Source organism: Mauremys mutica, chromosome 7 (assembly GCF_020497125.1).
Source record: "Mauremys mutica isolate MM-2020 ecotype Southern chromosome 7, ASM2049712v1, whole genome shotgun sequence".
NCBI lineage: Eukaryota > Metazoa > Chordata > Testudines > Geoemydidae > Mauremys > Mauremys mutica.
Window position 1 is genome coordinate 74329211 of NC_059078.1, and position 22668 is coordinate 74351878.

The 22668-nt window shown below is 37.7% G+C and overlaps 1 protein-coding gene across 2 annotated transcripts in view; it reads left to right on the top strand.

The window, feature by feature from the left end:
* The window catches only part of NRG3 (neuregulin 3), a 935382-nt gene extending 921649 nt beyond the window's left edge, over window positions 1–13733 (top strand). For both annotated transcript variants that reach the window (XM_045022796.1, XM_045022797.1), the window contains exon 9: window positions 12165–13733. In XM_045022796.1, coding sequence (XP_044878731.1) covers window positions 12165–12672 — 508 coding nt within the window. In that variant the 3' untranslated portion in view covers window positions 12673–13733. The remainder of the gene's footprint in view (window positions 1–12164) is intronic.
* The last annotated feature ends 8935 nt before the right edge of the window (window positions 13734–22668 follow it).

A 22668-nucleotide genomic window follows, 5' to 3' on the forward strand; every position in this document is an offset into this window, starting at 1 on the left:
CAAGATTAACTGCACTGAAATCAATGGAGTTACACTGATATAAAATGGGTGTAAGTTAGAATAGAATCAGCCTCCAATATTTCCAAATTAACTGTGTGCAACATCTGAAATGAAGAAAATAAACTGAAGAGAGAAGATGGGCTTCTGTATGTGTTTATAGTTTTGAAGGTCAGAAGCAACTGTTGTGCCCTTCTGCTTTGACCTTCTGGATAACACAGGCCACAGGCGTTTATTGGAATATATATATTCCAATATATATATATATGGTTTTTTATACAGTGCTTTTCACCCCCAAAAGTTTTCTGAGCACTTGACAGACTGCATTATGTATATGTAGCACTATGGACTTACCTTTGGCTTGGAGGCTACCATCTTAGTAGCATATGGTATACTGCATAGCAGGAGGGGAAGATGATATTTTCAACATGGACACTTAGGCAAGCCACAGCTCTAATAAGAACCTGTATCAAATCTTTAATATCCTGGCAGTTCAGAGAGAAACCTATTCTGAGCCACATTCAGGTAATTTTATCACTAGGGGCTATTGAGAACAGTCAAACAGATTTATTTTAATTGTCTTTTGGGTTTTATTATTTTCATTTATTTTTTACCTAAGTCATTACAATAATCTCATTAAATTACTTAAGGGATTCATTGGCTAACAAATACAATATCCATTGTGAGGCAGTTTTATTGTACTTCTTTAAAGTATGGCATATTTAAGGAGAATAAGTTTCCATAATTTATTAGGGCTTTCAAAGAGGGTTTGACAATGTTCCTCACTGGAGTCTGCCAAAGAAATTAAGTTGTCATGGGGCAAAGTATTGTCATGGTTCAAAAAAAAGGGGGCTAAGAGAGGAAGCAAAGTGTAGGAATAAATAGTCAATTTTCAATATATTTTTAGAGTTACATAAAGGGGAATGAATAGTGAGGTACCAGAAGTTACAGATGACAAAGTTATTTAGGTTAGTCAAGTTTAGAGACGACTGAGGGACTTCAAGAAATTAGCCAAGCTAGGTGAATTGGCAACACAATGACAGATAAAGTAGAGTGACGATAAATGAAATAATAAAATTTGGAGGGATAAAATCTTGCAGAGTTCTAAATGAACTGTGTTCACGCAAGAAAGAGACCACTGTGGACAGCAAAATGTGCTACTTGCTAGTCAAAAAAGCAAACATGAATGATGTGAGGATGCATAAGGAACAGTGTGGAGAATAAGACAGAAAGTATAAAGATAATATATAAATCATGTTTGGGTCTCTTCTGGAATGTGCTACACAGTACTAGTCAACCCATCTCAAAATAATATTTCAGAAAAATCTCTCAAATGAAGAGACACTGAAAAGACTGTGCTTGTCTGCTTTAGAAAGGAGACAAAAATGGGGGCACAATAGAAGTATGTAAAATAATGATAGTTTAGAAGAGGTAGGTTGGGAGATTCTGCTCTACCTGTCTTATTACTCAAGAATGAGGGGACATTCAATGAAATTAAAAAGGTGTCAACTTCAAAAATTATAAAAAGATATTTTTTTCAAACAATGCATAATTAGACCATAGAACTCATTGCCATAGGGTATTTCTGAGGCCAAGAACTTAGCAAGATTCAGAAAAGGGATGGATAGTTATACGGATAACATAGATATAATAGTTAATGCTAACAACTTTGGAAGGATGTAAAAGTCACATGGTCCAGGATGTAAACCAATCTCTGATTATGAGGATGAGATCTTCCTGGGGAAAGATTATCACACATCTGTCTACTGCAGGAAATCCTACACCTTCTCTGAAGCAGTTGGTGCTGGCCATTGCAGAGAAATGATACTGAATGTAGGCATGCGGACTCACTCCTGCAGCGCTTCCTGCTGGTTGTCCTCGGAATTAGCTCTTTTTCCAGCCAGGAGTGCCGTCTGCAGGCTGGTGATCCGCCTGTCCTCTTGGCCCCAGTGTCCGTCCCTGGACCCCGGTGCCCTTTTAAGTGGGGTGCTGCCCCCACCAATCTGGGTCTCCCCTTCCTGGGGAACCCCCCAACCCACTATCCCCACTTTGCCTCAGTTTTGGCTACTGCCCAGTCTCCATCTAGCCCCCATTCACTGGGGCAAACTACAGTATCAGCCACTCATCATAGGCAAAGGGGTTTGGACCTGCTGCCTTTGCCTACCCCTTGAGCTGCCCCCTGCAACGCCCAGTACCTCTTGGCCTTATGCTAGGACAGAGCCTGGGGCTTTCCAGGCAGGAGCTCCCCAGCTCCTCTGCCTTTCCCCAGCCCTGCTCCACTCAGGTACCCTGTGTCTAGCTCCCTGCCGCCAGGCCCTTCTCCTTCTACAGGCAGAGAGAGACTGCTCCTGGCATCCCTGGCCTTTTTATACAGGCCAGCTGTGGCCTGATTAGGGTGTGGCCCAGCTGCGGCTGCTTCCCCAATCAGCCCAGCTTTTAGGGCTGCAGCCTTCAAGCCCTCCCAGGCCGCTTTTTAAACCCCTTAGGGCAGGAGTGGGTAACCACCCTGCTATACTGAACTAGATGGAACTCAGGTCTGATCTAATCTGGCAAGTCCTATGTTTCTATACAAAATGGAGATATGTGGGCGACATTTGCAGGTTTTTGTTATGTACTTTGATACTTTTCTGTTTTCCATTGCCTATTGTTGGGTACTGCATGTGAGTTTGAGAAAGTCTATGAGGAGCATTAATTTACCTCAATAACCTTTGGTTCAGGCCATGTACCAATAGTGTCTTTCTTCCATCACGTACTAATAGTGTCTGTCTTCCATCCGACGAAGTGGGTATTCACCCATGAAAGCTCATGCTCCAATATGTCTGTTAGTCTATAAGGTGCAACAGAACTCTTTGCTGCTTTCTTCCAGTTGTTGTTCGGTGACTATTGTCAGTAAGTAACAACGCACCCTAAAATAGCTAAACATGAACAGCCTCTCAATGTGCCTGTAGTAGCTCTAGCGGTTAAGTGCATGCACACATTAGAATGCTAGGACAAAGCTTCCCTTATAACCATAACTGGACCCATGGCCACTGTCACAGAGATAGTCTTATCCAAACAATAGCCACAATTTGCACTGGAAAAGACAGCAGGATGAAATCTTTTTATTGAGAGACAATTCTGAAATCCCATGGTGCAAGTTTCAGAAGGTTTAGTTACTGAAGGTCTGAATAGCAAAGTCCCAGACCTAAGGTTTCTCTTTTCTTGAGGTGATTTAATCCCAACTACATGAATATAAATGCCACTGTCAGAGCAAATCCCTGGGGCAGTCACAAAAAGCACAGATTGACAGAAGGAGGTTTTTTGGATATCCTGCAGGGGGTAAGCAGTGACTCTGAAGCATGAACACACTGGTCAGTTTAGCAGGTAGAACAAGAAGTTGTGTCCCCCCGTCACTGGGCTAAATAGTTTCTTGTTGAAGTAAATAAAAACTCACAGGTTTAAAGTTAAGGGTCTCCTATTGACAGAGATTCAGATGCCTACTCAACACACAGTCACATTTCAAATAGTGCTGGGGTTCTCAAGATATGGTGGCCTTAAAAGGACAGTTTAAGTACAGGATGTTTATTGCATGATGAGAACAAAGCCTTCCAAACACTCAGAAAAACACTTTTCTGTTGAGCTGCACTGCAGCATCTTCGAAAAGCAACACAATGCTAAATCAGAAACTGCTGTTCGAGCAGGGCAAAGGCAAAAGGAGGCAGAGGGTCACACAATGCACAGTCCCCACCTCAAATAAATAGATTTCTGATATGGGTCAGTAGCAGTTTGACTCTCATTATAAATGTATTTAAATAAGCTCTCTGAGCATTCAAATTTTGTTACAAATTAATGAAAATCCATCACTAGATTTTGGAAGATCCAGCCCTCATTTGAGACTGTATTAGTAGGAGCATTGCCAGCAGATTGAGGGAAGTGATTATTTCCCTCTATTTGGTACTGGTAAAGCCACACCTGGAGTATTGTGTCCAGTTTTGGTCTTCCCAATACAGAAGGGATGTGGACAAATTGGAGAGAGTCCAGCGGAGGACAAAGAAAATGATTAGGGGGCTGGGGCACATGACTTACGAGGAGAGGCTGAAGGAACTGGGGTTATTTAGTCTGCAGAAGAGAAGAGTGAGGGGGGATTTGATAGCAGCCTTCAACTACCTGAAGGGGGATTCCAAAGAGGATGGAGCTAGGCTGTTCTTAGTGGTGGCAGATGACAGAACAAGAAGCAATGGTCTCAAGTTGCAGTGGGGGAAGTCTAGGTTGGATATTAGGAAACACTGTTTCACTAGGCAGGTGGTGAAGCACTGGAATGGGTTACCTAGGGAGGTGGTGGAATCTCCATCCTTAGAGGTTTTTAAGGCCTTGCTTGACAAAGCCCTGGCTGGGATGATTTAGTTGGGGATTGGTCCTGCTTTGAGCAGGGGATTGGACTAGATGACCTCCTGAGGTCTCTTTCAACCTTAAGATTCTATGATTCTATGAGACAAATTCATATCCTTAGCAGAGCAAGAGTAACTAGGAGACCGCAAAAAAGAAAAAAAAAAGAAAGAAAGAAAGAAAAAAGTGCACTAGTAGAAGTAGTCATCTTAGAAGGTTGTACCATTTTAAAAGGTTACAGTACATGATTTACTCTGCCTTCCACCAGGTAAACAACTTTAGAGCTACCCAGCTGTATTAATTACTTTATTTTCTCCATGCAATATCTCAAACTTCCAACTCTGATACCTGTGAATTCATGTCACCTCTATGTCTGGGCATCCTCAGGCAACAGAAGGCTTTTATTTTTCTGAGCACTATCAACCAGAAGGAAATAAGGAAATCCATAATCACACAGATGTACATATGAACATTGAAATGCCAGTAAACTAGCATTTAATGACCATTCTCATAAAGACAAATTCAAAAGTTGTAACTAAGCACAAATGCTTGATGGACTCCAAAGGGTGATCAATTTTCTGGTTTGAGGCACTACAAATAATAAATAGTACCAATGACAGTCTGTCTCTTGTTGCCCAACATGACAAGAATACATCTGTGTGTCCTTTGTAGTATAGTGTTGGGAAGAATTGTCAATGCACTATGTTAAAAAAATAAATCTAGCAATGCATTAAAAAAAGTCTCATTTCAAGGCAGGTCTCCTTTCAACCTTGTAATCCGAAAGATAATTCCTTTATTACGCCTGCTTCCTTTCCTGTGCCCAAAATGTATGGTACAGTCTAGTCTTAAAGCATCAACACAGATAAAACTGTAGGTCCCCCTTTGAAGCCTACACAGTTTCTTAACCCACTTCTGTTCATAGGTGAATTTCCTGTAACACTTTATGAATTCCTACCACATTCTCACTATTCAGTACAAATGTAGGGCCAGATTCTGATCTCCCTTACATTGTTGTAAATCTAGAGTAACTCAGTGGAAAAAAAACCCCAACAACCAGATTTGCTCCATTCTAAATGTGATCAAAATTTAGCCTCTAGTAATTTCACCTTCCTTCTTTGGTCACTGTTCTCAAAGCCTCCAGTTCTTTTGTCTAAGGTGCGCTTAAAATTTTGAATCCCTCCATATGATGTTGCTAGCATTATGCTAGCTCTGGGGCACTCATGCTTTGACTTTATGTTCTTTGGGTGCATGTCTTTGGCAAAATCCTCTGTGACCTGGTGACAATTCCTAAATTGTAGATGACTCTTCAGCAGTGCTGTGTGTTAGTGTTTCTGCTTTATCCATCTGAGCAGTCTGATTAACAGAACCTCTTCTCTAGACTCTCTCTTATACATTCATCCCTAAAAAGACAACATTCCTTCCATCAATATCTCAGTATATCTGTTTTATTAACTGGTTCTGTTAGTTTACGGTGATGGTTTTTGGTTGATATTATATTTTAGTTGGACTTGATCTCTTTTTTAAAGTAAGTACCCACTGGTGTTGAAAATTGAAAAGGGTTCAGAAAGGAGCCACAAAAATTTGAGGTCTGGAAGTGAGAAACTTAAGCTCAATCTATTTAATTTATCAAAGAGAAGGTTAAGACATGACTTCATCAATGTCTGTAAGTGCCTACATGTTGTGAAGGTTTCTAACAGTGTGTTAGTGGGGAAGCTTTAATGTAGCAGACAAAGGCATGACAACACTCAGTGGCAGACAACTAAAGCTAGTAGAAAAATCTCAAAGTGGAAATGAGGTGCAAAATTTGAATGGTGAGGGTAAATTAACCACTGGAATACAGTTGGAAAAAAATGTAATTTCTGTCCTTTGGGAATTTCTGAGATGTAGACATTTCTTTTTGTCCCAAATTAGGTCAAAAAGTAAAATTCTCAGAATTTTTCACAACATGAAATATTCTGCAATATTTCATTCAGTCCTTATCAAAACATTTCATTCAGGAAAGTCAAAACACTTTGTTTTAACTGTTTTGATATTATAGAAACAAAATGTTGTGATAATTTTTCACTGAAAATGTGGATGCAATCCATGTGCTGTTGCTAAACTTTTTGATTTTGTCAAATCATTTTTTGGTCAGAAAATGCTGATTTGACAAAACCAAAGAATTTTGCAAGAAATGTATTGATCAACTCTCTGTTAGGGATTCTCTGTCACTTGACAACTTTTAATCAAGATTGGATGTCTTTCTAAAAGTTATGCTGTTGTCTAGTTCATCCAGAAGTCAGTGGCCTTGACACAAAAATTAGTGGGTGACCTTCTATAGACTGTTTTATGTGAGAAGTCAGACTGGAAAGATTATCACAGAGGGCTACCCTGCCCTTAAAATCTTTTAGTCAGCGGACAACTCCTTGGGTATCTTACAGGCCACGGAGCTGAGGGGGCCACTTGGCCCAGGGCCTGAACATTTTCTGTCTAAGTAGCACAGGGTTGTAACATAACTCACTCAAAATTGGCATGACCATCCTTCCATCATGACAGGCCAAACCTGAGTGGTGCTCTGACCATTTGAGCCTGGTCCCAATGCCACTCAAATTTGAAAGAAGTGGGAGTAGGAGCTTATGGACCAAGGGAATCAGGCTGCTGGGGGGCAGGAGGAGGTAGCCCGGAGAGAGGAAGAGGAGGGTCAGTAGTGGGGAGGCAAATCTATGCCCCTCCCCTTTAAATGGTGCTCTGCAGCCTCTTGGGTCTCTGACACATGTCTTATGACTGGGAGGACCAGATTCTCACTAGCACTACTGTGTGTGACACTTATTATTTAAGGCAGAGTCAGTTTACTATCTGTATACATGTGTGTGGTTCAAGTGTTGAATTCTATCATGAAACCCAGATACCATCGGAGGAAATGCTTAAGAAATCCTTGTATTGAATAATCAACTAGTACCAGCCTGTACTGGTTTACATTTTAAAGGGTGAAATCCTGTAAAGTGCTGAGCAACTGGGCTAAATCCAGAAAAGCATGCACACGCACAAAAACTCACACACACATAAACTGTGTGTGTATGTGTGTTTGTTTGTTTACGTATTTATATATATGGATTTCAACCCTTGTAAGACATTGACCCCAGTGACTGGAATCATTTTAAGTCATTCCATGAATGTGCTGAAATTTGTTGTTTTTGAAGCGGAAGAGTAGTTTTACATTTTAATCTTGAAAGCTAATGTGATACCAGAATTCTTAGAAGAGAGTCCTTAAAAAGGAATTGTAATAATGGTTCAGGGTTAGGTGTGATGATACATGTGATTCTTTGATTTCCTTTCTATCATACTGTTTCATTTGTTAATTTGATTTTATTAAAATGAAGTTTTCAAAAAACAATGTACCAAGTCTTTGCAAAGTATGGTGCAGGAGGTTGAAAAAAGTGTCTGGGGTGGGTTTTTTTTGGAGCAAAACCATGCAAATGGTTTACGTTTAAAAAATGACATTTCTGTGTGATGTGTTTTGATTTTTTAGTGTTTTGTTTTATTTTTAAATCACTTGTTCTTTGGAGTTTCAGCCTGGACTAAACACAAAAGTACAAACACAGTGACAGAAACCCATTTCTGATCCACCAAAAAGATACCAGAAATCTTACAGTCTGTCTATTCCCTTGAGATTTCCAGTCCAATTGACTGGTGCTCTCACAAGGAAGTCAATTCCTGCAAAAATGTTTGTTACGTATTCGTCCCCCCCCCGAAGTTTTCCAGATAAATATCTGAACTTTTGATTGCATAGCAAACCCTACAATGTACTCTGCATCTTCTGGGGCTCATTCATCAGCAGTTCTGACTACAGGTTAGACAGAGACTGCACATTCATCTTTGGCAAAGGAGAGCTTTTATAATTACTTATACCGGGCTACGCAAATGTACTCCATCTTCTGAATTTTCTTGTCTTTTCTTGCTTGGGGGAAAGTGTTTGCTGCTTTCAAGAAATGCCAGGTCTCATGATTTGAAATAGGGCCCAACAGTTTAGTGTTTGTTGAGCAGAGTTAATATCGGTTGATTAATTAGTGCACCTCGCTAATTAAATAGTAGAGAAACCTATTCTAAATTAGATCTGTAAACAAACAAAGCATCTCCAGGCCATTCACATCCCCGGACACTGACTGTGGTCTGAGGTTGACAGTTTATTTTTGATTCAGTGGCCAGCATTTTGACTGCAGGTTATTTAGGTGACAGCTGTTTACGTTTCAGGATATTAACTGTTATGAGGTATATGGAGTCTTGCTGTGTGTGTGCGCGTGTGTGTGTAAATATGCATGTATATACACACAGAGAAATGATGCCTTGTGTTGCATATTTATAATGCCTAATCCAAAGACCACTAAAGCCAATGGAAATATTCTTCATCTCCCCAGGTTTTGGCTCAAACCCATACTTTGAAGATCTAGAGCTAGTTTGCTGTAAAGTTATTTGTACTATGCTGAAGATAACCCATTTCAAATGTAGCTTTGCCAACTTATTTTGTCTTAAAATAAGATAAAATATATCTTAAAATGTGTCCGGATTAATTAATGAATTCCCATTGACTCTAAGAGGGTAGCATACTGAACAAAATATTCAATTTTATTCTCACTCAGCACCCCAAGAATTACACAAATAAAACAATTATTATTACTTATTTTAACTGTTTATTAATTTCTTCTTGTGTCTTTGTTTTAGCAAAGGAGGGGAGGAGAGGAAGGGAATTGCATTCCAGAAACACAAAAAAGTAAATGTAAAATGAGTTTATTTAGGAAGAAAATAATTATTTTCTTTAAGGGAAAGTTGTTTAAAATGTATTGTTCTGTATCTTTATAATAGTGTCCTATTTTCTGTGATCGCTCTGGGTCTAGTTCTGCTCCCAATTAAATCAGTAAAATTCTGTTTGCTGATTCAAGAGCAGGATCTGGCCCCTACACAAATGAAAGTTGAGCTTCACTTGTTCAAATCTTATTTCCCTACTATTTCCCTGCATCTACTCACCCACAAATTGAATGCTTTAGTCCAGCTTTGATCCTTGATTGACAACCACATGGACACAAGGATGGACATGCACAATTCCCAGTGCAGGATCAGGACATCTGCTTGTACTTAAGGAGGATTCATGGAAATGTGCTGAGCATTAAACATGTTTGCCATTTTGGGGTTCAAAATATCATGACCTGAGTCCATATTATGGAGTTGGCAAATTTTAACATTTTCATATCAATATCTGAGTTCATACTTGCTTATGCTAGTGTATCATCACTAGACGTGAAATTTGTTAAAAGAATTCACTCCCTTCCTTTGCAGGGTGCAGCCCAGAAAGTATATTTAGGGGCTGAATTATCAATACAAATGAATAATGCAACTGATGATACCACTCCGGCTATATTGATTTGAAAGTTATATTGTAAACAAATGCAAAGGAAGCAAGAGTGGGCACAAGCCATCAGGTCTGCACTGTTTTGTTTTGTTTTTATTTATTTATTAAGATGTCCTCTCTACAGATGTATTTCTTTGATCAATATTTAATATTGATTCTTTGAAATGCGACCTACAAGTGATTTTGATAAATGGACTTGGAAGATGTCTAATTTCATTCTCTTTTTACGTATTTCTTTATCATTTGCCCAAAAGTTGTTTTGCAACTTTCTTTAATACTTCCACTGTGAAGCACAAAAGATACCTCATTTCTTCAAGCAGCATCAGACTTGGTCCTTTCTCCCATAATTCCCTGGGCATACACAAGGTATCTCAAAAGTCCTTTCAAAATCACACAGAATGCACTGCTGCTGGGATTGGGCAGGAACCTTTGGGATACAGACTAGAAAGCACTATTGTTAAATCAATTCAGTGTGGTGTTAGTGTAGAGAAAGGGTAGAATTGCAGGTCCACTGAACATAACACATGCTGAAGGTGGATATGCTGAATTGTGTATACAAAAATCAATGTGCAGTAATCAAGTTGACTACAATCAATGGAACACTAGTGAACATGTGCTTTAGGGAATCTGTTCTTCTTGTTTATTAGTTCTCTAACTACTCATACCAAATGATGTACTTAAACCCAAGTGACATGAGTTACTTAAGTACATGGAGTAGTCCTGTTCAAGTCAAGATGGTGACTTTTTTACTTCAGTACCTTGCTGAATCTGGACCTTGAAGTGGGAACTCAGAAACCTAGTAAGATTAAATTACATTAGGGCCAAATCTTATTTTCCTTACTCTTGTATTAAGCATGTAAGATTTTGCCTTTATCTTGTATATTTAAATAGTGATGTGATAATGTGACAAATGAAAATGAACTTTCAATAATGCTGTGGGGCCTGAGTCTGATCTCACTTTCTCTGATATCACTTTAGTTACTCTTGATTTGCCATGTTGTAACTGAGATCAGAATCAAACCCATAGTCCCTGATAACCATGGCTAATAGGAATATTAACTTATTGTACAAGCAGAGTTCTATTAATGTTTCTTATTAAAAAGAGAGCTGCTGAATTTTGGCATGTTGCCAAGTTTCCAAAGTGATTCAAAATGCACATATTTTCAGTGATGTTTTTCAGGTATTTGCCACAACTGAAGCTATATTTACACTGCACTCTAATGGTGGCGGCATGTAGGGTATGTATAGCTACACACCACAGTAAAAAGCAAGCTGCGTCCATGCTGTGGTGTGTAGCTACATGTGTCAGTGGACGGCTTTGGCGGGGGGAAGTGATGGGGAAAGGCTTCAGGAACGGGGAGACAGCAGGACACTACACTACTAAAAATAGCAGTGTAGATGGGGGAAGCACTACTTGGGGGTATAGACAGACGTATAGGATACATATCCTCAGTGTTCAGGTATGTCTTTACTCGCCTAAGCAGTACCTCACCCCCTACATTGCTATTTATACCCATACTGGGGGTGTGTGCAGTATACATAAGCTGCCCGCTGCTGTGAGGTTTGTGCAGCTTAGATGTACCTTGAAAGTCAGTTTTCATCAGCACAACTTCATAAGTATCCGACTTAGAAACAAAATGGAAATTTTGGTGAAATTTCACAAAAATGACAGCAGAATTGATGCAATTCTATCCAAATTTGAATTAATGGAGGATCTAGGACATCTCATTTTTAACAGAGGAATATTTCCCAGAACCCAGTGTAATATCGCCAGCCTCATGCCATATATGACTGAAAAAAGGACCAGCTTTTGAACCTTGAGTGCTTGAATAAGTGATCTGATTTTCAGAGGTACTGAGCACCTGCAACTCCCACTGATGTCAATGGGAGTGCAGATCATAAAAACACCCGGGTACAGAGTGCAGGATTGGACTCAGAATGTGTTTATTGAAGTTAATTTCTCTGCACATTTCAGAACAATACCAAATTCTAATTCATACCAAAATATCCATGTTTAAAAATATTGATGCTTGAGGAAGGTGGGAATCCGCTTGCCAGATTAGGAATGTAATTATAAAACTACACATTTTATTATAAGGAAATAATAATACTTAGCTCTCAAACCACTTTACAAAGGAGGTAAGTAACATTATCCTCATTTTATACCTGGGGAAACTGAGGAAGATAGGGAAGTAACTTGCCCAAGGTCACCAAGCAGGCCAGTGTCAGAGGTGGGTATAGAAAGCTGCTCTGCTGAATTCCAGTCAAGTTCTCTATCCACTAGACGACACTGCTTGTGACTATTCCTTGCTTCAAGAAGATACATTTTTCAGCAGCTGTTTCCATTGCTTTCACTGACCTCTCTTGTCTGTCTCATGCAAAATGAAAAAGCTAATTCTTTTTTTATTATTATTTTTAGGTATTCATCCACTGGTTTAAAAACTCCTCAGAATACTTCAATAAATATGCAACTGCCTTCACGAGAGACCACCCCCTATTTTAATAATGTGGATCAGAAGGACTTGGTTGGATATTCCGCATCAAGGGCCAACTCAGTTCCCATCATCCCATCGGTGGGCTTGGATGAAGCCTGCATGCAAATGCAAAATGTTTCTGAAGTAACAGGAATCAAATGGTGCAAAAACTCCTATTCAGCTGAACTTGTCAATGTCAGTGCCCCAGTCAGCAATTGTCTTATAGCAGAACAACAGGAAGTGAAAATATTGCTAGAAACTGTCCAGGAGCAGATTCGAATTCTGACTGATGCAAGGAGGTCAGAGGACTATGAACTGGCAAGCACAGAATCGGAGAACAGTGCAAGTGAAAACACAGCTTTTCTGCCCATGAGTCCCATGGCAAAATTGGAACGAGAAGCAAAATTTATCTTAAAAAGCGAAACACACAGAGACTCGGCATTGACCAAGTGACTTTGAGGAGAGTGGGGGTGGGGAGATAAAGGATCTGTGCACTCAAAGCTTTGCTAAACAGGAAAGGAAGGAAATTAAATACAAATTATTTATATGCATTAATTTAAAAGCATCTACTTAGAAGAAACCAAATAGTCAATCGCCCTCATATCATAGTGTTTTTTAACAAAATATTTTTTTAAGGGAAAGAAAAGTTCCAGGAGGGATAAAGCATACATCTAAAGCTTTTCTGGTTTGGGTTTTTTTTTGAAGGGGGGGGGGGGTTGTTGTTTTTCTTTTTCAGAGTTACACATTCAGTTGCAGTTACAGTATGTTTTAAAACTGTCCTGTTTGGCTGTTAGAAGGCTTGGGACATGCATATTTTTCAAAAAAGCCAAATTCATTCTTAGACTCTTTGGTTTCAAAGTAGAGCTGTGTTGAACTGTCCACCAGGGATTCATTCTCTGGTGAGCAAGTTCTTCTTGAGTAGCCTCAAATAAAACAGGTCCATAATTAGCCCTCCATTCTACCAGTAGCTTGGTCCCAGATTCATAATTTTAAAACAAACCAACACACACACAAAGTCAGTCTTTCCTATCTAAATTCTAAAGTATAGTTCCAAGCCACATAAAATCTGAAGCAACTGTAAAGCCCTGATTCAGCCAGATGCTTAAGCATGTGGCTTCCTTTAAGTACACGAGTAGTCTTAGTGAAGTCAGTGGGACAACCCATGACCTTTAAGTTAGCATGTGCTTAAGTATCTTGTTAAATCAGGGCATCAGAGCAGGAGATGCAATGATCAGGTGTTGCTCACAACCACTGCGCAGCCCCATCTCATTGTGAACTGTGCTTTTTAAGTTTGGATTTTCAGTGAGAAAGGGAAAGAAGAAGAAAAAGATAGTGTGTGCGTGTGTGTGTTATGAATTTTCTACCAATGGGAACTTAAACCACATTATTTTGTCACAAAAATCACAGTATTTTGAAAATGTTATACTTTGAAGACATTTTTGAGCACTCCGAAAGAGCACTTTTAAAATATATTTTTAGTATGGTTTGTTCAGAGATCAGTTGGGGAGATACAATATGATCAATACTCAGCATATATTTGTTCATGCTGTCCTAATTTGTTTCCACATTCAGTTTTTCCTGTCATTTGAATTAAGCATGACTTCTGCTTGTGAACTTTTAAGGCCCCTTTCCTGCAGCTGGTTTGGTACGGGTGGGTCCAGGCATTTGTAAAAACCTGTCTTGAATTTAATGAGGCTGTGCAAGGGCACATGGGCTCCACCAAATAGATCCATTTGGAGAATCAAGGTTTTAGAGAAGGAAGATCATTTGCTGATTGCAGTGTCCCAAGCACTTGCTTTCTTACATTTTCTTTTCTGTTTTCTCCTGTATCCACAGCACATGATGTGTCACTAATACAGTGGCCTAAATTCAGTAATGACGTATGAACTACTATTTTTAAATACAGTCTGTTTAAATTATTTGTTTAAAAAATTAATGAACGATAGTAAATAATTACCAAATAGCCTTCCCTATTCAATGCCGGAAGACTGGTTGATTTATTAACAAAATCTACAGTGTACACAAAATGTATTCAAATACGTACTCCCTTTACAGCAAGGTAATTGCTAAAGTTATTAGATGTGCCCCAGACTTCCCAGTTCACCATTCTCAAGAGTGAGTTTCCAAAATAGAACAATCGATCGGTCTAGTGCTGTTGTATGTTGAGTCGGAATAAAGCAATATTTCAACTTCTCTCTAGTGAACTGAAGAAAAAAAAAAGCTGAAGGCATATGCCATTTATTTTCCCCCACTTAGGGCATTAAGGAAAAATTAGTATTCACATAAGAAGTCTTTTTTCTAAAAAAAGCAAAGTTGATGGAATTATCTCATTTACACAACTTTCTATGGCTGTAATCTTTGCTGTGTGTTTTCAATAAAAATATATATGAGAGCAAATTATGATTTATGCCCCTGGATGGAGCATCATTGGTTTTGATTCCCTTCTTCAAATGTCACTTGGATACGGCTGGATTTAAGGAACGAGTTCCCTGAGGGATGTACCTTATTGTTGATGAAAGCTCCAATCCTGCAATCCAATTTCATGTGTGTGGGCAATGCCCTGTTCACTTCAGCAGGGCTCCATGTGGGTGCAGCAGGCTGCCTCCACTCAGTGAACTACAGGATCAGTACCTAAGATACATATTTCAAAGTGAAACCTTTTTAAACTAACAGAAGTCTGGCCTTATTGCCCCCAAATCCAACTACATTTTGCAATCAGAAAATGCACCCTTTGAAGTGTATTGGAAACACACTGCAGGATTTCTGTTGAAGAAAGAGGCAATGCCTTTCTTAGTTTAACACCCTGAAAAGCAGAAACAGTGGAAGAGCAATGTATTAAAAACTGATGGAGTGTCTGATTGAATAATAGATGAAGATCTGAAATGGTGAGAAATCTTCAGCTCATGTTAGAGAAGCTATCTTGTACTCAGCAAAGGATGTGTGACTGTTATTTGTTACCTGTTCTATTCAGTTTCAGCATGTTTGAATAGAGAGACATTAATACTAACCTTATGATAGACTAGTGTATTATTTGTTAAGAATTTCATTTCAGCACTTATTGAAAGTTCCATTGTTTCAAGAGGAAAAAGTTAAAGAAGATCTAGACAGGTCACTGTAATATGAATTGTATGTTTCTCTAATGTAACTGTTTTCCCCTCTATAGTGAATGGAACAACATTTTATCTGAGTTCTGACACTTTAATTATGTAGGCTGCAGAAAAGACTTCAAGAAGTTTCACTTACACCACTGAAAGACTAGCTCATATTTTTGTTCCAGACATCCCATTGAACCCAAATTGCTTAGAAGGGGTGTAAGTCAGTGCAGAATATAGTTCGTGCTAATAAAATTACATCTGTTGCTCAGCTGGGAAACCAAATAATAATCCTCCATGGAAGAAACTCTAAACTCATTGATGTACTCATAAGATAATTGAAATTTACAGCTGCCCTGTAAAGATCAAGTTTAGTTAGGTGTGAAAATTCACACCGGTTGTTACACTTCAAACTGGGAAAATAGCTAATTAAATGGTTTAAAATAGACCAAGGGAAACTGACATCTCTTAAGCATACTACTATTGAACACAATTACAAAATATGGCCATTATGTGTCCTAGATTTCTTGCTTCTGAATAGGTTTTCTTCAAAACAACTCAACAACCTCTTCCCTGCCCCTTATTAGTAGGGGGCTCCCAGAAATCTGAAGTGGGAAATGTGGTGAATATAGACACACGTTTTCACATTGCTTAAAAGTTATTAACCATCAAAAAACTCTTTATAATTCAATAGGGCTATACTGTGGTATCCCAATTCATGTTCAGTATCTCCCTTCTTGAATAGTCCCATTAAGTTCAATGAGTCTATTCATGGATAAGGTAGTATTCAAAATGAGTAAGGCTATCAGAATCTGGCCCTCAATTAGGGAAATCTTAGATAGGTGGCCAGACTCTCAATTGATGTGTATTAATCTAGCTCCATTGAAGTCCATTAGAGTGATGCCAATTTACATCAGCTGAGAATCTAGCCGAAAATGATTAATCACACTGTTAAACAATAGAATACCAATTGAAATTTGTTAAGGCTGTTAAGCAATTTAAAACATTAATCGTGATTAATCAAGTGATTCAAAAAATGATTCACAATTAATTGCGCAATTAATCGCACTGTTAATAATAGAATACCATTTAAATATTTTTGGATGTTTTCTACATTTTCAAATATATTGATTTTAATTACAAAACAGAATACAAAATGTACAGTGCTCACTTTATATTTATTTTTGACTACAAGTATTTGCACTATAAAAAAACACAAGTATTTTTCAATTCACCTAATACAAGTACTGTAGAACAATCTCTTTGTCATGAAAGTTGAACTTACAAATGTAGAATTATGTACAAAAAAACTGCAGTCAAAAATAAAACAATGTAAAAGTTTAGCGCCTACAAGTCCACTCAGTCCTACTTCTTGTTCAACCAATTGCTCAGACAAACAATTTTTTTACATTTGCAGAAGATACCAATGACAGGTTCTGCTTGATAACAATCCAAAGCAGTGCAGACCAATGCATGTTCATTTTCATCCTCTGAGTCAGATGCCACCAGTAGAAGGTTGATTTTCTTTTTTGGTGGTTCAGGTTCTGAAGTTTCTACATCTTAGAATTCTACATCTTAGATTAAGGGCTGCACAACTGGGCCAAAAATAAACTATTTTTTCCTATTTAGAACCTGGAAAAGAAGCTATTAGTCAGCAAGCTTTTCCACTTGGCTGGAATGGCCTTTTTAGTTTGTCAGCCACTCTTCTCTGTTGTGTAAAATTGTTTGTATTTCACTGTAGTACAGTAGAAACTTGACCATTGGTGCATCTTGAGCAGATGAACAAGGAAATAAAATCAAAGTAAAACACATTTTAATTCATCCAAATGTTATACGGTAAACTGAAATCTGGACACTTTTGCTTGCATCAGAGGAAACTATTATTCTTTTGGACCAGTTTCTGGGAAGTACCCAGCCCATATTTCTTCCCTTTCTATGTGAATGGAATCCTGAAAGTGTTCTGCTTGTTCTATTCTTATTCTTTTATTCATTCATTCATTTATTTATTTATTGCAAATGGAACCCATTGTCACACTGACAATAGCTAAAAGGAAACAATGTCACTCTACATTTCAGAAAATGTTCTAATTCATTACGTTTGGCCAACTTTGATGAGGTTAATATAGGTGTTAATTTAACAAAATAGCTTCCCACTGAAGGACCATGTAGTCTGACTGCTCCAGAATGTCTGGTGCCCATCTATACAGTCTCGCAGATGACTCCAAAGCAGTAAGAACAGAACTTAATTGCTCTTTTAAGACTTCTGAAAGCATGCTCCACACCCTGTCCCTCTCAGATTTAGAAAGGCTCTTCAGATTCTTAAACCTTGGGTCGAGTGCTGTAGCTATTTTTAGAAATCTCAAATTGGTACCTTCTTTGCGTTTTGTCAAATCTGCAGTGAAAGTGTTCTTAAAATGATGATGCTTGTTAAAAAAAATAGAGTGTTAATTAAATTTGTGACTGAACTCCTTGGGGGAGAATGGTATGTCTCCTGTTCTGTTTTACCCACATTCTGCCATATATTTTATGTTATATCAGTCTCGGATGATGACCCGGCACATGTTCGTTTTAAGAACACTTTCACAGCAGATTTGACAAAACGCAAAGAAGGTACCAATTTGAGATTTCTAAAGATATTTAAAGCACTGGACTCAAGATTTAAGAATCTGACATGCCTTCCAAAATCTGAGAGGGACGAGGTGTAGAGCATACTTTCAGAAGTCTTAAAAGAGCAACAATACAATCCGGAAATTAGAAAACCTGAACCACCAAAAAAAGAAAATCAGCCTTCTGATGGTGGTGTCTGACTCAGATGATGAAAATGAATATGCGTTGATCCACTCTGCTTTGGATCGTTATCGAGCAGAACCCATCAGCATGGACATGCATCCTCTGGAATGGTGGTTGAACCATGAAGAGACATATGAATCTTTAGTGCATCTGGCACATAAATATCTTGCCACACCAGTTACAACAGTGCCATGTGAACGCCCGTTCTCACTTTTAGGTGACATTGTAAACAAGAAGCAGGCAGCATTATCTCCTGCAAATGTAACCAAACTTGTTTGTCTGAGCAATTGGCTGAAATAGGACTGAGTGGACTTATTGACTCTAAAGTGTTACATTGTTTTATTTTTGAATGCAGTTATTTTTTGTACATAATTCTACATTTGTAAGTTAAACTTTCATGATAAAGAGATTGCACTACAGTACGTGTATTAGGTGAATTGAAATATACTATTTTTTTTACAGAAAATATTTGTAATAAAAAATAAATATAAAGTGAGCACTCTATATTTTGTATTTTGTGTTATAATTGAAATCAATATATTTGAAAATGTAGAAAACATCCAAAATATTTAAATAAATGGTATTCTATTATTGTTTAACAGTGCAATTAATCGTGATTAATTTTTTTAATTGCTTGACAGCCCTAATTAGTGCGTCTATCCCCCTACAAGGACTGGATAGTCCCCAGTGAGACCCAGTTCAGCAAAGCACTTACACATGGGCTTAACTTTAAATTTTGAAGCCAATGAGACTTAAGCATATGCTCACAGTGACGCATGTACTTAGATGCCTTGTTGAACCATGGCCTAAAAGAAGATGTACAGAAGCTATCAGATAGGGAGTCAAATTCTGCTCTGAGTTAAACATGATAGTGTAAGTAAGAGTAAAATTTGGCCCCATAAAGAAATACTATATTTCATCTTGCCACAAATTCAGTTTCCTAGATTTCAAAGGTTCCCCTAATTTTTAAAGAAATGGTAACAAATATGTACTAAGGGAGAGTTCTTCCAAAGTATGAATATTGTGATTCAGAATTCAAACTCATAGGGTCAAAGAGTTCAAGTCTGGTCTAAAACTTGGCAGATACCAAAACCAGAGAGGGTCTCATAGTAAAGCAGAAATTCCCCTTAAATACATATACGTACAAGACTGAAAAAAGGGTTTTTAAATTGCCTGCTCTTCCTTTCCTTTGTTGCTTTTATCATTCTGTTTTGTACAAGTTTAAATGTTTGCTTTGCTTTATATTTTGAAAATTAGTTTCTGGCCCATCATCTTCAAAACAGCTTAAAAACATAAGTGCTTTCATGTTTGTATTGATTGAAATCAAGGGATTTTTCTTAAACGCGCTCGGGGACAATGATACATAAGCTCCAAATATATGTTTTTTTGTTGTTTGTTTTTGAGTAAGCCTGGGTCCCAATCAAAAATATCCATGCATGGAAAATTAAAGGTGGCTCTTCACCCTATCATATTGTAGGATGTTTTAGGTGCTTGTAACTGGTGCTTTGTGTGTTCTGTGACCATGGCAAACTGGGAGTGAAATCCTGCTCAATTTATTTATATGAGTGTTCCCTCTAGATGCACTAATGAATATGGTATCTTTGGCCCTTGGTGGGCAGGGTTTGGATTCGACATTTGCAGATTAACCACATTATATTCTTTTTTTGTATTTTAAATAGCAACCTTGAAAAGTTCATTCACTGAAATGTACATCAAATAGTACTGAGCCGTGGCAAAGTTCTAAAGTTCTGATTGGACAGATATTGAAGTTAATGAGTCTTTGTCCTGTTGACTTGAATTAGATTGGGCATTGGATTGGACCTTATAGAGCATTATTTTTTAAAAACTAGCTAGAATGTGTATAACTGAAAGTGGAAAGTTATTATTGTAACATGGAATACACACTGGATAAGGATACAGTAGTCTGTAGTACCTGTATACTGCACACTGTTAAAATGGTGTAATCTTAACAAATGTATGAGGTATTAGAATTGTGTGTACATTGAAATTGCCAAAACACAATCTACCTGAACTTATCAATAACTGAGTTTGTAAATTTTAAACAAAGAGGAGAGAAAAAATCTTTTAACTCCCCACTCTTTATTGATTGTTATTACACATATTGATTGTATTGGAGGTAACCATTCTTTGATTCTTCATTTATTACTCAAGCATCATTTCTGAAGTCCACAATCAGTTATAAAGACAGAGAGATAAAAGGACTATTGCCTTGGGGCATTTTGCTACTTCAACTTATTTTCTTCATAGAACTTGAAGAGTAGTTTTCTTTGCATAAAGGCCCTGCAAAGGAGGAGATATTTCTAATGCTCCAGATTACTATTTTAGTGAGACTTTTTATTTTCAAATTAATAATAATAATAATAATAATGTAAAAAACATCAAAACAAACAAAATCTACATATTTTTTTCTATAAAGGGAATTATTATATTTTATATGTATAATTAATACTTTTTTACTGATTATTAAAGAGTATAAATTAAGTATAAGACATACCGTACACATATGGCATGTATATTCTGTGTTTGTTGATATAGCCTTGAGCAATATCTAAGCTAATTGCATCAGAATGAGACCTTTGTGCCATTTACCTTCTCTATTTCCATCAGCACCAACTACAGTATGTATCATGTCACAATGGATGATCATGCCTTATATAAGCTTTATCTCATCCTCTTTCTTTCCCTTTCACATGAAGGAGCTCAGGCCCAGTTCTTCACTGATTTACATCCCATACAACATTACTGAAGTCAATGGGGTTGCAATGGCTATGAAACAACACAGAATTTAGACGATTGGGCCATATTCCGACACCCTTACTAATGTTGAATATACCTTACCCACATAAGAAAGAATGTCATTCAGAACCTGGCCTTAGGGACAAGAGGTTTTAAATTGTAAGTCCAGAAACAAGTAAACCTCAGCCCCAATCCTTCAAGGATTGAAGTGCTTAACACTATGTATTCTGTGTAGTCTCAGTGAGGGGATTTCCCAGTCTTCGCAGGATCTGGGCTTAAGTGATTTTAAATGGTAGCAAATTCTTAGTATGTCTTTGTGTCATTCTTTCATGATTCCATAAAGTTTCTAACGTTTCAGAAATCATGGAGTCAAAATGTCTTCCATTATTTTTCTGTCTGAAGTTATGACACCATAAGGCCTGACAGGTTTTGATCTCTCATCTGTTTGATACCCTATTATGTCTGTGCCAAGGATACCCAATATTAATATTTGCATGAAATAACAGAAATCAAAGCTGGCAAGGGTCTGAGTAAACCAGAATAGATCTTCAACATGATGAACAATTGTGGTCCAAGCATACTCGTTTGTTAGCTTTTCTGAGCAAACAAAGCTACTTTTGGGAGCTGATGATTCTTTACTAGACTAAAATGTATAATTTTGTGTGTACTACTGCTATCCCCAAAAGTGTGAAATGTTCTCTAGAATATACACTTAAATTAAAAAAAAAATCTGAAATCCAGCTAATTTGAGTGGTGGAATAGGACTGCAAACTCAGTCCAGTACTAGCTGAGCTGCATATTTAACTGGATGACAGAACATTTTCTTGGAAAACTAGTCCTTCTGTGTCTTCTCCCCATAAATTAATGTATTGATTGCATGTATATTGTTGCCTATGAAGGAATTAATTGTGTGATAGCAAGAAACCAGTGTTTATATTTGTTTAGAAATCATTAACAGTTAAAAGTGTTACCAGTAAGATAGCTTCCAACTCTTTCAGAAGACCAAAGACCAGTATACACATCTGAAGCTACCTGAGTTTTATAACTTCTGGTCTTGCTTTTTTCCTCCCATTATTATTAAAGTTCCTCCAATGGTTAAGATTCCTAACAGATACTGAATCAAATAATTTTATGGGATTAATGTCAAAACACATGAAGGAGCTATGACAATAGATGTAGAACCATTTTAAAGTAATCCTTGCTTTGGAAGGGTAATAAACACAGTTTTATCTCAATCGGTGTCATGAATAGTTGGAAGCTACTTATGTCTGACATTTTAAAACCATATTTTAATGTGTTTAAGACAAACCAATTGATATCGATTGCTTTCCAAAATAAATAGTGTCAGCAAAAGGTAATAAGGAAGAAGTGGGGAAATGAGAAAATGCCTTAATGCAGTCTTTTCTTATTTCTACTAGACAGTGCTCATTATTAAAACAGCATCTTGTACTTCCAGAATTATATGGGAATATACTGAGACAATGTTTCTCACATTAGTCAAAATTCACTCCTGTACAAAGAGTGAGCACAAGCTAATAGACGAAAAAAATTCTGTTCAGAATTCCCAGACCTGAGTCTGATCTGGTGTAAATAGAAGTACCTTCATTGAAGTGAATGGGGCTTCAGTGATGTGAATGGGGCTTCCAGGGAAAACATTGACGGTTTACGGAAGTAAATCCTAGCCCAAGTGCAAAACTCTGATTGGCTGGAATGTGGCCAGGACTTTTCACCCCGATGTTTAGATGCAATCTAAGATACCAATAGCATGAGTTATTTTTTGTGTATTTTAGGCTATTTACAGTGCCCAAAC